General features: G+C 43.1%; 1 protein-coding gene across 5 annotated transcripts in view; it reads right to left on the bottom strand.

Moving 5' to 3' along the window:
- The window catches only part of ppara (peroxisome proliferator activated receptor alpha), a 54,304-nt gene that overhangs the window by 4,523 nt on the left and 31,526 nt on the right, over positions 1-18,255 (bottom strand). Inside the window, exons 1-4 of one of the 5 annotated variants that reach the window (XM_025899321.1) lie at positions 6,078-6,479; positions 3,711-3,779; positions 1,912-2,131; positions 1,384-1,538 (exon numbers count right to left, since the gene is read on the bottom strand). In XM_025899321.1, the coding sequence (XP_025755106.1) occupies positions 1,384-1,538; positions 1,912-2,095 (339 nt within the window). In that variant the 5' untranslated portion in view covers positions 2,096-2,131; positions 3,711-3,779; positions 6,078-6,479. 5 annotated transcript variants of the gene reach the window in all.

The following is an 18,255-nucleotide window of genomic DNA, read 5'->3' as shown; positions in this document are numbered from 1 at the left end:
GACTCTAATAATATCTCCTTTGCTCTAATGTTTCAGGCCCATTATCACCACAGACTTTAACCCTGGTAGGGCAACATCACAGCGCGTTCACAGTCCCACTGCATAGTGCGCCTCTCTTTGAAGCGAGGTGCTGAAAATAGTCCACAGAGCCCGTCCAGCATGGTAACCGCGAACTGTGACTGTGACATATCAGAAACAAGATTACTGCAGTCAGAGAGTTTAGAAGCAGTGCCGTCAGAGCACGCCCCGTCACATGTGCGGTGTTCAACAGTTCAAGGTCATCACATCCCTGCTTCAGAACAGCTGCTGTATGACACGGTGATAGGTGTCGTGCCAACGCTGGCAGCCACTCTGACAGCAAGACTGTGGTGATGAATGAGACGTGTGTCGTAAAACAGAGCCCCCGTGGGCAGCTACAGAGTTAGACAGCAATAGATTATGCAGCAGATGCACTTTTTTAGCATTAGAGCCAGCACAGTGATCAACCGTCATTGTTTTTCATCAGAAAACCCCCCAACCTATGTGCAAATGCAGAAGTAGAGACATCTCACATATCCAATCAGCGGCAATGTCGTGGAAAAGCGAAAGATCTTTATTAAAGAGAAGCAAGGCATGAGACGTCAACAGGGAGAAAGGGTCAGAGTTTAAAAAGTCATGCAAAAGTAGCAAACTAAATCTCAGATTAGCAGCAACAACCTGCGGTCAGCTGTGAAGGTGCAGTGATCTCATGTGACTGCACAAACAATGCAGCGAACGTCCTCTATGGTTTTTAACACGTGCACTGGTTACTGAGGCCAGCGGTCTCACTTACCCAATATTCTCAGTGTCGGTGTTTTAAAATAAACTTTTAATCCCTAAATTGTGAAGAATGTCCAAAAACATAGATAAAGGAAAAATGAAAGCAGCGAAAACTACATTTTACTAATCATCAAATCCCAAAAGGGAATATTTAGCAAAGTAGAGCAGTCCCCTGTGTCAGTAGCTGCTCTGTGTGTTTATAAATGTGCATGTGTGTATTAATGTCATTGAATTTGGCTCTGTGCCAACCAGGACAGAGGTGACAGGCCTAGCCGTCATGTCCTCTACCTCACATGACCCGGCTGCGTGTCTCAGAAAGTTTCCACTGGTCTCCAGGTCAGGCGCCTCTGCGCTGCCAGGCTTCTGTATGTGTTTTGGTGCTGCGTGCGTTCAGGCATGCACGTCATCTTTTTTTAAACTTTTAGTTGTACCATTCAAAAGAACCATGAGTTGAACTGTGTTTTCATTATATTAATATCTTTGCGCTGCTTTAATCGCCTTTCTCGCGTCAAAGTACGCCTGCATGATGCAGTCGATGTGCTCTAGCTGGCTACACGATCCCTGTTTAAGTCCCAAGTTTCTTACCTTGCAGCCTTCGCATGCGTGCACCCCGTAGTGGAAGCCCGAAGCTTTATCAGAGCACACCCGGCACTCGAGGTTGAGGGTGCTGCCGCTCTCGTCTTGGCCTGCCGCTGCTCCGCACACTCCTGATGATGGACTCGAGGCTGGAGTCAAGGTCTCTATAGCAGAAAAGATTAAAACGACAAGAGGTTACAAGTTTTAACATTTGGCATGATTAAGGATCGCGCCCCCGATTCTTTCCACCAAGTTTCTCGCCTGTCTCTGCACTCCAGTGCTACCAATGGGTTGAAGTTGGGGTAGCATTTATGCAAGTAAATATATGTTTTTAAAATTGGGGTCTTTGGGTCAAGCCAAATCTAATAATAAGCTTCTAATAATGTAATTTAAAGCCATATTAGGCTCCAAATCTTGACCAAAACAGCAAGGTAGACAAGAGCCCTACAGAAGGTGTTAGATAGCTTTTTAGTTCTCTGAAGCATATGTCCTTGGAAACCAATCTAAACTGGTGATGAAGCTAGCCCTCATACTCACCCAGTGCGACAGAGCTATTGGACCCCGAACCAGTGCTCTGGTACTCTGGAAAATCAAACCCCAGTGCGTCACCCCCTATAGACTGGGAGATATCACGAAGATCCTCCATCAGGTCTCCACAAAGTGGACTTCCCAGGAGGGAATCCCCCAGTGGGGATGGGGGGCTGTAGTGATCCCCTGCCATGGTAGAGATCAGGGACTCAAACCCTCACTCACCAGACTGTAAAAAAAGGAGATTTTGGATGAGGACAATGAAGTCTGTGAGTATGAAAGCACACCTCTGCTAAGGTTTGGACAAACACAAACTCCTTTTAAACATCAAACTGATCGTATTGAACATCTCCATCATGTTTATTTTGAAACTTGATGCGATGAGCGAAGGTTGGATGGAACTGGGAAATTAAGAGCCACTGCACATTTATAAGGTATGATAAAGTTTACTGTACTTTGCAGTCTATCAGGACTATAATGTACAAAAATATTATCATATTGTATTAAATAAGACATGCAACTAGTGACTGAGAACATACGCAGATCAGGAAAGTGTTTATTAAGGTCACAGAACAAGTGAGCTGCTAGTTTTCTCATTAACTTCTGTGCAACTTGACATCTTTGTGCAACCAGAAGTCCCCATCCCCTTCTTGGCCATCAGATTTTATGCATTGGCTTAACTTTTCATACAGTTATGCAATTTGCTAGATAAGCGATGGATGGCTGGTTGGTTGATGGACAGATGGACAAGTTCAGGCCGTGTGCTTTCACATGAAGACTACTAAAGCGCTGATATATGAAGCATTTCTCATCTCATCTTACAATACATAAACAGCAGTGAGTGCATCCCGAGGTTTATCCACTGGACACCCTCTCAGGGACTCAACAGTAGGTAACAAATGAAACATTTACCACATTCTTACAAAACATCATAATATGACTCCACAGGAGGCACCGAGCAAGCAGCAAATATTAAAACAAAAATGGAACGCATGTTTACTGTCAAACGTGTGAGACGACTGTCTGAAAAATGCAAATGAAGCACTGTCTTTCACTCCACCGGGGTAAAAGTGCCATAAGAAAAAGTCTGTTAAGTTAGTATTGTGAGGACTATGTTCGTAAGTGAACCGTGCCTTGTGAGTCAACAGCAGCACATTATCCTAAATGACTTATTTTCACACGTTTAATCCCAATCTGTTCAGCCAAAGTACTCACACATACAGCTGAATTCAAAGCCTTTCACTCTGATATATGAACCTGCACGGAGCATATAGTGTCTATTATATACACTGTTTACACTATGCGAATAGCTTTTAGGTCTACGGCACACAATTTAAAGTCACTTTTGTCTCTTGAGGATTAAAATCAAGACAGAAGTAAACTGTCGACCTGTCTCTTCTTCTGCACGTCTGCTTTCAAGAGTGGATCTTGCTGCGTGGTGTGTGGGTGGGTGTTTGCTGGAGCTCACAGCTGCTCACAGCGGGGTAAAGGACATCTGTTTGAGCCATCACGCAACACAACAGCACCACGGCCAATGCTCGTGTTCTGTAAGGTGCTCTCTCCAACTTCCAGTAATTTATAACAGCAGATGTTACTGCAGACTTTTTTGATAAGCAGATTAGAACCATCCAAAGCATTTTTTGGCTGCAAAACCTAATAAGGAGGTGACCACAGACGCACAGTTTGTAGGATAAATGCAGAAAAACACAAGTCTTCCCTGCAGACAGGCCTTTCAGATGGATGGTCTGCTTTCCTAACCCTCTTAAAATGCAACTCATTCATTATTCAGTATTGCGTTACCATTTTACCTGTGTTTTAATGACATCAAATCTGCCGAAATTGCGATGCACAATCTCAGCTTGCACAGCTGCACACATCTGTAAGGCATGCATGAAAAAAGTGTGACTGTACAACTTTCGCTGTTTAAGCTACTTTAGACTTAAAGTATGCACTATGACAAAAAAAGTAGTTGAAAAAAGTTGATAAAATGCTGTCTGTGTTAGGAAACATGCCCTCTGTGAACTCCTGAGCCCCAACAGCAAGGATTATATTGATCCGAGCATGCTTGTGTATGTTTATCTAGTCTTTGTGTTGCAGCATTTAGGGGACAGGTCGTGACAGGACTCTGACACCATGCAGGTAAATAAGTACGGGTGTGCAAACAGATGTATGCCGGCACCTGCAGCACGCGTCAACTGCACCATACAGAGTGTATTAAACCTGTGCCTAAAGGATTTTCTAACAAAACACGGCAAACTTTTTGGGCAGTCATTGACAAACTTGCTGACCAACTGGTTTGTTAAATTGCTTTGATGCAGAGCGTGTGCCCGCTGATAAATTTGATGCCCCTGGCTGCTCAAAGAGATTTCTTCATCAAAGGGTAGATTGAGTAACTCCTGTACATTCTGCAACAATACACAGCAGATAAACCACAGATCAACGAGTTAAAGTCCAGCCATGATACTCATTTCCACATATTGTTATTTTTCTTGGAGTCTACAGAGTCCAACACACACACACACACACACACACACACACACATTTTCATATCCTAGTGAGAACATCAAATTGACATAATGCTTTCCCTAGCCGTTTACCCTAACCATCAAAAATGAATACCTAACCCAAACCCTTAGCCTAAACCTAACCATAACTTAATTGTGACCCTGACACTAAAGCCACGTTTTGAGCCTCAAAAATGCCTTCAAACTCGTGGCGATGGACATTTTGTCTCTCTCTCTCTCACACACACACACACATATGTATAAAAGTCACAGTTTGAAATAGTAGTTAATAATATTACACTAGGTGTTCATGCAAGCCCTCAGTTCACCCAGTGACTGGTTTTGCTCCTCTCCTTTTATAATCACCCCCACACTTTTTTTTGATTGGCTGCCCTTCACAAACAGAAGGTTATGTGCTAACACTGACATCAGACAGAATTTTTAAAAAAAAAATCTGAAGCTGCCCTTTCATGCCACCTCCATATCCACCACTGTAACAGTAGATAAGAGATAAATTAAAAAGCGATACTAGACGCCGCTTAATGGACTGTTAAATCTAAGTGATTTTGCAGAGGCTATGGCGATTTGTTGGTGAACTCTTGGAGTTATGAGAAAGGTGAAACTATAAGGCTGTAGTTTCTAAAATGTGACCGCTTCCTGGTTTTCTTGGATTTAATTTAAATACAGCATATTAAAAATTTTAAACTTGTTCGTTAATCAACTACACAAACTGCACTGAAAACTTACTCTGCTGCCTCTGTCTCTACTTTATTATTATTTATTATGGATTAGGTGGATGTCACAGTATTTTCATGGTCCCAACTTGCCTGTAACTATGGCCTGTCTCATTCATATATTAAAGCCCTAACAGGGTGACAGCAAAGTTAATTGACTATATTTCCGTTTGAGTCCAGCCCATGCTTCCCCTCTACCTCAGAGGACATTGTGTTTTAACTCCCAGAGGAACTTTGATCCCAGACCTTAGGGCTCTATCTTTAGGTTAAAGGAGAAGAGGAAACGGGAGCTGCAGCCAGAGACGTCGGCTGGACTCAGGAGAGAGCACGTTAGACGATACAAAGGAGCCAAAATCAAAACACAAAGCATCATATTTCTAGTCACCTGGAAAGCTGCACATCCTTTCTTAGCCTTTGTCAGTTAAAAAGGAAAAAAAAAGAAAAAAAGCAACAGCTCACATTTGTCAGTGCTGAATCTGGATCAGCTGTTTGGACTTTTCGAAAACAATGTCATCCACTGGCCACAGATTAAAAATAAATAAATTTAAAAATCAGGCACAGTGTAAATGTAAAAGCCACATTAATCTTGCATCATCAAAGTATCTCTTTGCATTGCTGCACAGAGAGTGACATAGAAGCATATCTGGGGCTGCAGGGGGAAGCGTGCCTTCCAGTGTGCGTCTGCGGTTTGGTCACAAACAGATGAAGACGTGACTTAAAGGAAGTTTATCTTGAGCTCACTCGCAACACATCCCACTAAAGACAAGTGTGTGTGTGTGTGTTTTAAGAGAAAAGAGATGCAAAGTTAGCCACAGTGCCCACTTCACTTATACTTTCTGCGCGATTGAATAACAAAGTTTGTTGAATCAACAGGCAACTGCACAGAGAGCTTCTTACACAGTTACATAACATTATAGAAATAAATGTTGGTAAATACCTGAGCTCGGAGTCTGCTATCCGGAGCATTTCAAGCTCTCGCTGCCGGAATGGACGCCTGTGCTTTATCAGAGGAGGAGGAGGAGGAGAGAGCTGCTTCGGTCCCGGGACGCTCGCAGATGGGCCTGCTGATCGGCTCTGCTGCCTCCCTCCCTGCTGTCAAAAACGTCATCCTCCGCAGGAAATAACGTAGAGAGGGACCGCGACATGGCGCACACACCTCCTGACACACCTATGGTTTCAACCAATCGGAACACGAGAATTGTGTGCGGGGGGTGTTCGGTAAGACACAATCCCTTCTTGGTGGCTCGGTACAGGATGGACCGGTGTGGAGGCGCATTGTCTCCCTTATCTGCCTGGGCTTGTAAAATGAATGCCATCCAATCGCCTCCCAAACCTCTTCCTGTAATTAAACGTCAGCAGCGTCATACTATCGAGTAATAATTACGTGAATGCTCAATATAAGGACAGTTTTTCCAGCGACCTGCCCGCTAGCAGGAAGTCTGGTGGTAATCTCGCTGTAAGCAGTGTGCGCTTTTCACATATCCCGCAAATCAAATGGATATTTTTGTGATACTGTTATGACGTATTTTACTGCCGTTCACAGTTGTCACTATCCATCTTCAAGGAGCTTACAAAATACTCAAGATGGTTGTAATCTAGTCAGTAAATATTTATATTTGCAGGCTAATTACTGTATCAGTAAGTGTGTCAAACATGAGGTTCAGGGGCCAAACTCGGCCCGCTAAAACTCCAACCTGGCCCACTGGACAGCTGTGAAAAATGTGAAGAAGGGACGAAATTTGAGACTTTTGACTGTATTTTTCTGTTTTTTCTAGGTTTTCTCTGTATAATGAACAAATGAAAGAATGAATTAATGAATTAAATGACAGAAATGTTCCGGTTTTGTTTATTATCCATAATAGGAAGATTTTTTTTTATAGTGGATCCACTGCATATATATATTTTTTAAAAGTATTATTACTATAGTACAGTGTGTGCAACGAGCCATTTTCATCTGTAATTTTACCCGTCTGTTACTTACAGAGTCGTGCTGACAGATTTCTTCCATTTTCAGCAGCATTTCTCTATTGTGTAGAAAAACTGAGACGTACTGTTGAAATCTGTGGCATTCAGTGCATGGTTTAACCCTTTAAAACCGGTCGGAGCGGACACGCTCCGTTTTGCGTAACTATTTTTAAATCCCGGTAGCTCTGCAACCACGTAAGGTAGAGCAATAATTTTTTTTGCATATGAAACCAGAGGAGTTGTACTTACATCTTATGCCATCAGCTTGTCCTAGGTCACGGTTTCCTTCCACATATAGCTTTGCAAAAACTGCATAAAAAGCGCTTGCAGCAACAAAAACATAATATTCCAGAAACACGCTTTGCCGATCCGATCAGCTGTTTGTAAAACACTTCCTACGCTGGAACAGACGTCAGCGCGAACTTTTGCATGTCCGCCATTACCTGCCCGAAACCGGAAGTGATGTCATTTTCGCAGAAATGTAGGTTTTTTTTACTATCAGGGCCTCATGAGCCTATACTGGTGTTTTTAAAAGTTATCTTTGACTTTATGACTTTCTGTGTCGTTTCTGGGATGCTTAGAACTCAAATTGCACTGCTGGAAATAGTTTATTTTAATGCATATGCTGCTTTTTTGCAAATTTGCATTATAATATTTATTTTCGTTTTTCCTGCAGTATATAAAAATTGGTGTATTTCAAAAATAAAACTATGAAGACACTCAAAATAAATTTCCTGTGGTGGGAAACTATTTTGTGCAACTTTTTTGTATTTACAGTTTTGAGGGATAAGCCTCTTAAATTTCTCTAACTAGATGTCAGTGGCAAGACATTTTTAAACATTGAAAGAATACAGAAACAGTCAGAGTTTTGTTCAGAGAACTACGTGCGCACGGGTGAGTGATCGAGTGATACTCACCCCGAGGCTTTGTAGTCAGCTTTATTTATACATCATAGCATTCCCTGTTTTATCAGGCTGTAACAGACAATCTGGGCATGTATGGGACACAGTGTATATGTGTGTGTGTGTGTGCAGTTTCTATCTCGAGGAAAACAGAAGCCAGTTTGGGTCCTGTTTCCCAGGGTGTTTGCAAGAGACTTTCGCAGGAGTCAGCGAATACTGCAGGGCTCATGTGTATGTGTGTGAACAGAAGCAAAGACAAAACATAAAGATATGTGAACACTGTGTGCTTTTCAAGCCTTTCTTAACAGGAGCATATGAGTAAATGAGTAAATGGAGCAATATAAGGAGAACTGAAATAAATGAAACATTGAAAGGAAGATGTATCAAAAAGGAAAAACATGAAAAACATCATAAAATCACAAAATCCCTTAACATTCCCTGCTGTTGTTCATATATATTTATGTACTTCAACTACTAGTCACTTGCAGAAGCATTTTCAACTAGAGTATCATTTTGTGAAAACGTACATGATCAACTTTAGTGGGTTTACACAGTTTAGTGCTTAGAAATCGTCTTCTTCAACTTGTACCTGTTCTTGAGCTTGTTCAACTTGAGATAATGCAATGTAAGCTTGCACTCGTACAGTAAACATTTTGCTTATCATACTCCGAATACAAGGCAGTACACATGTGGAAAATAAGCAAAGTAGCAGAAGGAGCATCCCAACGAATGTTAGTCCTTTAGTGAGCAATGACTTCCATGACCCGCTAAACAGCCACGTGAGCCAGTCCTCGGTGTTGTGTGTGTAATCTTGCTGCTGTACTCGTCTGAGCTCACGTAGCGTGTTCAGTGCATCAGACATGTCGGTGGAATGCACATTATTAGGGATGTAGGTGCAGCAGGTTGTATTGAACAACACACAAAGGCCGCCTTTCTCGGCCAAAATCATGTCTAACGCCACACGGTGTTGCATTGTACTAAGGCGCAAGGCGTCGATTTCTTCATTCTGTGCGTTATTCACTCTACAGGATGCATTCAGGAACAGTCCAAAACGGTAGTTCAGAGTTTCAATTCTAAGGGCGTGCTTTCCGACTCCTACCCCTGGGAAAAGGGCATGGGCGACCTTTTGTCCTGTGGTCCAAAGCTTGAATTCCTTTGGGACGTCAGAGCCCCAAATTGGGTCGTGTGGTTGTATTGCTCGTCTCCGGCGTGTCCGCGCACGGGCTGCTCCTGCTGTTATCACGAAGGTGTGATCACTTAGCATCAGGGGCACACATTGTCCTTCGTAGTTTTCAGGCACGGCTAGGTAGGTTTGGGGTTGATTGGCATATCCTTGACACCACCAGCCGGTCCCCTCGACCCAGTAGAGTTTCTTTGTACGAGTTGGTACTGTCAGGGTGTATTGGCATGTGCCAGATAGGCTGTAGTGAGTTGCTCCTTTGGTGATGTTGACAAACATGACACATAAGGGAAAAGTGTACGTGGTCACCACAGCCAGCACAGTGATGTTTGGGGTGCTGAGTGACATATTCACCCAGTGTTTGTCCTCACAGGCGTACGTGTACCTGTTAGGCTCTGACGTGTTGGTGATATTAGTGCATAGGTCCATCAGATAGGTCGGGTCTTCTTGTCCTACGGTTGCGGTCACGTTGATGTTCTGGACGTTAGGGTCTCCCAGACATATCCACTTCTCCAATTTTCTCATTGTTTGGTTATTACAATGTCCGCGGGCAGCTTTCCCATATATGCACAGTCCTTCATTTAGTGGTGCGGGTGTGCCGTACAGGGTCAAGTGTTTTGCAGTGAGAGGCATGTGTGAACAGATGTAACAGTTTTTGTCTCTTGTGGAGTTGTACACATAACGGTACCAGGCATTGTTCATCCATGGGTGGTTGTGATCTTGCGTCATGTCGTCTGGATGCATTGTGTCATGTGTCAGTCTTGTCTCCAGGTGGTGCTGTCGTTCTTCTTGTGGAATCAGTAACAGCAGTCCCAACAGAATTGTGACACTGGCCATTAGAACGAGTATGGTCTTCATGATGACCGAACACACCTGGTCCTGTGAGTGAGTAGACTAGGGGCGAGAAGAACAAGGGCGGGATTTACCCAAACAGCCCTCTCTCCACCTCCCAGATCACTAACAGGCAGGGGTGCTGGCGTCTCAGTGTTTATGGGCTGTCACTCACTTTTTTACAGTGGCTCTGATGAATCCAGGAAGGTCGTTCAGCAATTTTGCAGGCTGTTGGTGTGGCCAGGAGGACTTGGTAGGGTCCTTCCCACCTCGGGGAGCTCCAGTTTTTCCTCTGGAGCACTTTTATCAGGATCCAATCTCCTGGTTTCAACCTGGAAGAGACTGGAAGAGAATCATCTGGCAGTTGATTGTTCAAAACTATTTCTTTGTTTTCTAACAGTTTTGTCATCCATTCTGCTAGTGTTGTTTCTCTTATGGATTTGTCTATCGGTTCACTTGTAATGGGTAGAGGAAAGGGTCGCCCGTGTACTATTTCAAAGGGTGTCAGTTTCTGTGAGCCTTGTGTCAGTCTCATCCACATTTTTACTAGACCCACACATTCAGGCCAGGGGCGACCCGTTTCCGCCATGCATTTCCTTAGTCTTTGTTTTATAGTGCCGTTTGTTCTTTCAACCAATCCTGCACTCTGTGGGTGGTATGAACAGTGATGCTTTATACTGAAGCCCAGTGCTTCAGAGACTTTTGATATTACCTCATTTACAAAATGTGTGCCATTGTCAGATCTTATTAGGCTTGGTATTCCATAGGTTGGAATAAAATGATTACACAAACATTTTGCTACTGAGATTGCATCATTTTTCTTTACCGGGTAGATTTCTGGCCACCTTGAGAATACGTCTATGATTACTAGTGCATATTCTACTTGTTGGTGCTTATGTAATTGGATGAAATCTATGTGTATTGTGTGAAACGGATGTGGCGGTGTTGGGAATTGGCCTCTCTTTGGCCTTAAATTTCCCTGTGCATTATGTTTTTGGCATATCATGCATGTTCTAATATATGCTTTAGCTGAGTTTTCAAAGTTTTTCGAGTAGAATTGTTTAGAAAGAATATCTACCATTGATGCCGGCGACACGTGTGTATTCCCATGTGTCACTAATGCTGCTGTTTTATGTAGGGATTTAGGTAGAATAGGTTTCCCATTACATGTCATGATATCATCTTTTAGAATTGCGCCATCTTTTAACCACGAGGATTTTTCATTTTGTGGAGCCGCCTTTTGTTCGTCTTTGAGGACCTCTAGTGGTATCAGAGAGCATGAGGTTAAAGTAAAAACATTTGGTTTTTGTTGTGCAGCCTCCTTTGCTGCGTTGTCTGCAAAGTTATTACCCTTAGTGATGTAAGAGTCATCTGTTTGATGGGCAGCACATTTGCATAGTGCTAGTTTCCTAGGTAATGTGATTACCTGTAGTAGCTTTTTAAGGAGACTGCCATGTTGGACTGGTGCTCCTGTAGAGGTTATCATACCTCTGTTTTGCCATATTTTTGCGAAATGGTGAACTGCAGCAAAGACATATTGACTGTCTGTGTGTATATTGACATCTTTATCTTTATGCAATTCGCAAGCACGAATAACTGCTGTTAATTCTGCACTTTGTGCCGAATTTGCAGATGTGAGAGGCCTTGCCTCTATGACAGTGTCGACTGTGGTTACTGCATAACCCACACAGTTTTTCCCAGTGCTGTCTTTGCTGGCAGAGCCATCAACAAAATATCTGCAAAGGTTGTTTGTGGTGAACTGTATATATCTGCCCTTGGTTTTGTTTCCTCATCGAGTGTGTGTAAGCAGCTGTGTGTGTCACCATCTGTTTCTACAGGTAGCAGGGTGCTTGGATTTAGCTGACCACATTTCTCTATATTGATGTGTGACTGTGACAACAATATTCCTACATACGACAGCTGTCTGGCATGTGTCAAATATGATAAGTTTGCTTGTAATAGAATTGAGGTCACTGCGTGCGGGACCTTAACTATTAACGGGTGGCCGAGAATGATGTCTGCTGACTTCTTTACTGCTTCTGCTGCTGCTGCACAGGCTTGTACACAGGTTGGTAGGCCCGAGGCCACTGAGTCTAATTTACAGGAATAAAATGCAAGTGGACGTTGTTTATCTCCAAAAGCTTGGGTTAGCACAGCTTTCATATATCCAGCGCCTCCATCTACATATAAGTAGAAGGGTTTATCATAGTCTGGTAATGCTAGAACCATGCTCGTTTGTAAAGCCAGTTTTAAATTGGCGAAGGCAGTTTCAGCTTCAGCAGTCCAGGTCAGCTTATCTGTCAGGGCCATATCTTTGCCATAGATAAGGTCTTGCAGGGGTTGAGCCCTGAGGGCGAACTCTGGAATCCAACTTCTGCAATAATTGCAGAGGCCGAGGAAACTCATCATTTGTTGTTTTGTTAGTGGTTTTGGGGCAGTTTGTACTGCAGTTTTCCTACTGTTAAGTAACCTTCGACCCTGTCCTGTTAGTTCATGGCCTAGGTATACGACCTTAGGTTGCCATAGTTGCAGTTTATGTTGAGAGACTTTGTGTCCTTGTTCTGCGAGGTGTCTCAGCACCACTAGAGTGTTTGTCCTGCAGTCGTCCTGCGTGTTTCCGGTTACCAGGATGTCATCTACGTAAAGTAGGAACTGTCCTGGAGCAGGCAGAGTGCAGGAGGACATTGACTGTTTCAGGGCCTCAGCGTATAGGGTGGGGCTGTTTTGGAAACCCTGTGGCAGTCGTGTGTAAGTGTATCTTTGGCCATCAAATGTAAAACCGAACAGCCCACGTGACTCGGGGTGTAGTGGTACTGAGAAAAAGGCGTTTGACAGGTCAATTACTGAAAACCACTGTTCTCGTGGTGACACGTGATTCAAAAGTGTGTGTGGATTTGCCACTATTGGTGGTATCTGTTCAGTGATGTCGTTTATTGCTCTTAAATCATGTACCAGTCTATATTTTCCTGTATTTGCTTTTTTCACTGGAAATATTGGCGTGTTACATGTCGTTTTTGTTGTTTTAATCAGAATTCCTGCTTTTACCATGTCTGCTATTACTGGGCGTATGCCGTCTCTAGCTTCTGCAGAAAGTGGGTATTGTGGTTTCATTGGTCTGTGTTTTGAAATGACTTTTACCTTTACTGGGTCTGCATTTTTTATTAGGCCTACGTCTGTGGGTCCGTTTGACCATAATGATGATGGAAGCATTTTTAGTTCTGCGTTCTCGACGGGTGTCAAGATAAATCATTCAGCCTCCTCGATCACATAGCATGTGTCCGGGGAGGTATCCAGGTGGGTGCTGGGCTGTGTGTTTAGCACCCATCCTAGAGTGTATCTCATACAACCGGTTCTGCGGCCCTGGAGCCAGCCTTCGTGTGTTTCTTTAGTTTTCTCGTAATGATCGTTTTGTACTCGTTTAAGAATAGTGCCCAGGTCCCTCCATTGAGTTTCTGGGCTTTTCGCTACAGAAACATGTGAAATAGGCATTCGATTTAACTCTCTGACCTTAGGGGGCTGTATCACTGAACATACTGCGTTTCCACTTTTTGTGACGTAGAGATGTTGCAGTGTTAACTTTTGAGGTCCTAAACGATGGATTTGTGTGTCATACTCCGAGTCAGGGCCTGGTGTTTGTTTAAAACGTATGGTGTTGTGCAGCTCATTAAATGGCATGGTGGATGATGAGCTGGGTAGATAGCGCTCAGCTGCGGTCACAAGCTGCGGCACTGGTGGCAGGTCTAAAGTCCAGTAATAGTGTGGCTCACCGTCTGAATGACATGCTAGTTCATGGGTTTCAGAGAGCATAAGCTCTGCTCTCATGCCATTACTCTCAGGCACCACACCTATTTTTAGTTTCATTAAACCATCTCGCCCTAATAAATTTACAGGGCAGCTGGAATCAACAATGCATTGCAACTTGCAGCATCTGTTGCTATCTGAGTGCAGGAAATCTAGTTTTTGGGTTAGGAACTGTGTTGTAGTATGCCCTGAGGCAGAGGTTACAACGCGAGCGTCTTTTGAGAAATGCGTTCGCGGCGGTTCTTCTTTTAACACAGTCATGCAGGCTCCCGTATCACATAACATGAGGTATGGTTTGCCATTTATGTGAATTATTACTTCTGGTTTGTGCTCAGAGCCCAACAGCAGCTGATGTATGTTGAAAATTTCTGTACTGTCCCTGCTGTTGTTGCTCTGAGCTTTGGTGTGAGAATCTAGTCACCTTTCTCTACTGTTATCCTCCTCTTCGCTGTCCTGCCTATCTCGTCTGTTTGAGCGGTCATATCTATCTCTGTCCCTGCCTTCTCCGCGGCAGCGGTCACGCCCATCTCTGCGATCCCTAGGCTTGCTCCTACAATCTCTAGCAAAATGACCTTCTCTGTCGCAGTTATAGCACCGTCTGTCCCCTCCCTTATCGCCCGTGTGTTGTCTCCGACCTCTCCCTTTTTGCTGCTGTGGATTTTTTCCTGCATAAGCAACGAGGTCTCCCTCTGTTGTGACTACAAAAACTCCGGTTTGAGCTGCTTTATTTTTCTGCACTTTTACTGCGTGCTCTGCATGCTGTAGAGCATCAGCTAAGCTCCCGGTGTTTTGAGTGACCCAATGTTTATCTACGTGAGCGCGGACCTTTGGGAGGAGACCTTTTAGAAACGCATTTTTTAATTGTTGTTCGAAAGGTGTATTGGGGCTCTCATCATATGGCGGAAACCCGGAAGTAGGTGGGTTTATATGTGTGGTTGAATTAAGCTGTTGCCTAGCTGCAGCATAGGGGTCTTGTGATTTCACAAAGGGGTTTTTTGAGATTGGAGGACAAGGTTGAGGCTGCTGCTCACTATCTGGTGGGGCTGAGGCAGGAGGAGGCGACTGATAAGGAGGGGGGTTTACTATTTCAGTGGGTGGCTTTTCACTCTGTTTGTTTTGCTTCACTTTTCTCTTATCCCCACGCCTTTTGCTCTCCTCCTGCCAGGGCATGAAAAATTTTACGTATTCAGACATTCTTAATTCCTTTTCCTTACCACTAGTTTGTTCTATCTCTTCCTGCAGGCATTTGTGTAGTTCCTGTACTGGGGCGGGGTTGCCATTCCCGTCCCAGGTTGTGCAAGTAGGTTTTTCTGGGTCTCTCCATCTATTTGCACTTATTCTACCTGCACCTGGGTGCTTTTTCTCCATCCACAATTCGTCAGGTGTTAATTCAGGTTTTGTGGATTTATTGCCCATTTCTAATTTTGTTTAATTGATGCAATGCTTATATGTTATATTTTATTTCAATGCTTATATTTTATATTTTATATTTTATTTCAATAGAACCACTTTATTGATTTATTTATTTATTAATACTGCCAACACACACTGTGAGACGTTCTGGTACTAGAGTCAGAGGAGGTTATTAAGTCAGCCTTCTACCCTGAACTAAATTCAGGGCGGACTTAATTTTACGCGTTGAAGCGCAACCTTTTCTCTTTCTCACCATCCAGTACTCACAGGAAAACAGTGGGAGTAGTGCAGGAGCCTAGAGCTCCTATTCAATGAAGCACTTACTCCTCAACAAACATTCAGCAAACAGTTAGCGCGCTTAGAGAAAATCCTATTTTTATTTGACACTCTCGCTTCTCTGGCTACCAACCTTTTTTTGTTGCGGATTGAGCCTCTCAGGGCATGGTAATCCGTCTTACACAGGCGAGCGTGGCTACCAACCTTTTGTTTTTATGCTGCGGATTAAGCCTCTCCGTCTTACACAGGCGAGCGTTGCTACCAACCTTTTGTTTTGCTGCGGATTAAGCCTCCCTGGGCGTGTTAATCCGTCTTACGCAGGCGAGCGTGAGATATACTGGCTACCAACCCTTGCTTATGTTGCGAAACGGGCCCCCACAGGGCAGGTTGTTTCGTCTTACACGGGCGAGCATATTACATAGGACACGTCTGTCCTTTTCCTTACTTTGAGCAGTGTCAAACTAAAATCGATTATTCAACGCAAAGTGTTTCTGGCTGCTTTATATTCACCTTCAATGTTGCGCTGTGTTCTTTTTCCCGGCGTCACCAAGAACCTGGCGTCGTGGACCTGTATAAGACACTGGCCAGTAGGCGAATGTACGACTCTGGGCTTTTCCTCGCTTCGCTAGAAACGGTGGTTGCAGTGCAGGTACTCACGACGTCAGGATCTGGTGGCTCCGTCTGTGAATAGTTAGATGATACAATAATATCAATAAACCATCCGGCTCGAAGGACCAATTAAATGTCAGTGGCAAGACATTTTTAAACATTGAAAGAATACAGAAACAGTCAGAGTTTTGTTCAGAGAACTACGTGCGCACGGGTGAGTGATCGAGTGATACTCACCCCGAGGCTTTGTAGTCAGCTTTATTTATACATCATAGCATTCCCTGTTTTATCAGGCTGTAACAGACAATCTGGGCATGTATGGGACACAGTGTATATGTGTGTGTGTGTGTGCAGTTTCTATCTCGAGGAAAACAGAAGCCAGTTTGGGTCCTGTTTCCCAGGGTGTTTGCAAGAGACTTTCGCAGGAGTCAGCGAATACTGCAGGGCTCATGTGTATGTGTGTGAACAGAAGCAAAGACAAAACATAAAGATATGTGAACACTGTGTGCTTTTCAAGCCTTTCTTAACAGGAGCATATGAGTAAATGAGTAAATGGAGCAATATAAGGAGAACTGAAATAAATGAAACATTGAAAGGAAGATGTATCAAAAAGGAAAAACATGAAAAACATCATAAAATCACAAAATCCCTTAACACTAGAAATATGTTAAAAAAACAAAAACGATTTTCAATTTTTTTGTAGTTTATTGCACTTTTTTGCATACATATTATTAAAATGTGGGCTATAATGGTTGTATTGATGTATATCAACTTGAAATGCTCCCAAAAATGGCACTACAGCATGTAAAAATATAATATAAGCTCTGGCGGACTTGGTTCTATGGTAGGTCTTAAAGGGTTAACTTCTTTACACTGGCATGGAGTTCCACTGGTCTGGCCCACCTACTCCCTAAAGTGGGATATATGTGGCCTACAGTGTAATATTATTTTTTGACACCCCTGGCCTTAACCTTACTAACCCTTTAAGGCCAAGTGTATAATATTTGATACATGAGTTTTTCAGACCTCTATTATATCATTGTGACCCCCGTCCCGAAGCATATGTTAAAAAATAAATAAATAAACTGCACAATACACAGTAATAAAAATGCTGGATGTAGCAAAACACATATATGCAAATTGATGGCTCATTTCTTTTTCTTTTTGTTTTGTAATTTGTCTAAAGGTTCACCCCACCACCAATTTAAAACAACCAAACTAGCTGAATGAACTTCTGTTTCTAATTCCAAACCTTCTCTTTCATAGCTTTTTGTTCATTAGTGTAAAACTTGCTCTATTGTAGCATTTGTGTGATGCCACACATTTCAGGTGACAATCAGAGATATGTGCTGTGTCCAGGTATTGCTGGGAAATGACAAATAAGTCTGTCTCTTGGTGTAATGCTGCTCACAGTTAAGCAATAAGAAAGTGAAGGTCATTTTGGTGTCAGCCTAATTTGCAGTTGCAATCCAAATAACAACTGTCTGAGTGTTTGAATGGCATTCTACCTACTAAGCCACACACTGGGATACAAATCATGACCATCTTTCAGGTGTTTGCCTTTTATTTACACCTTAAAAATCCCCATCTTCTTTAAAACACATTTAATAGCATGAATAAGGTAGGCGTGTGTACTTGCTTTTAAAACGGTTGCTCCAAAAAGCCTCCCTTCGCAATTTAGTGCTAATGGCACTTCATACTGTGGCTACCAGCTGGTGTTTTTTATTTGACGGTGTACACTTGGAAGATTTTTGATATTTAACTGTGACCCTATGGAGCACATACTTGACCTGTGGCAAAATTAACTTTATTTCAACCATAAGCCCAACGTTGTGTCGGCGCTGCTGTAAGGTTACTTTAGTTGGCAGAAAGCAGCCCTCCCTTCCTGCCTGGACCTCCTACATGTAGGTCAGCAGGACACCCTCATTCTGTGCCAACTCCTTAGAAATTTATAGCCCATCTTAAAGTACATCTAACAAATTAGTGTAGACTGTGATCGTCTCCAGCAAAGCAACAACACCACATTTAATATCTGGCGCCATCTACTGTGAAATGACGCATGACAATAGGATATTTTGGCCATCATATTTTCCTGTGGACCTGCACAGTAAGTGTAGACGATAAAAACCCCTCATGGT

Source organism: Oreochromis niloticus, linkage group LG17, assembly GCF_001858045.2.
Source record: "Oreochromis niloticus isolate F11D_XX linkage group LG17, O_niloticus_UMD_NMBU, whole genome shotgun sequence".
Classification (NCBI taxonomy): Eukaryota; Metazoa; Chordata; class Actinopteri; order Cichliformes; family Cichlidae; genus Oreochromis; species Oreochromis niloticus.
The sequence above is the reverse complement of the archived record's forward strand: the minus strand, read 5'-3'. Positions and strand labels throughout refer to the sequence as shown.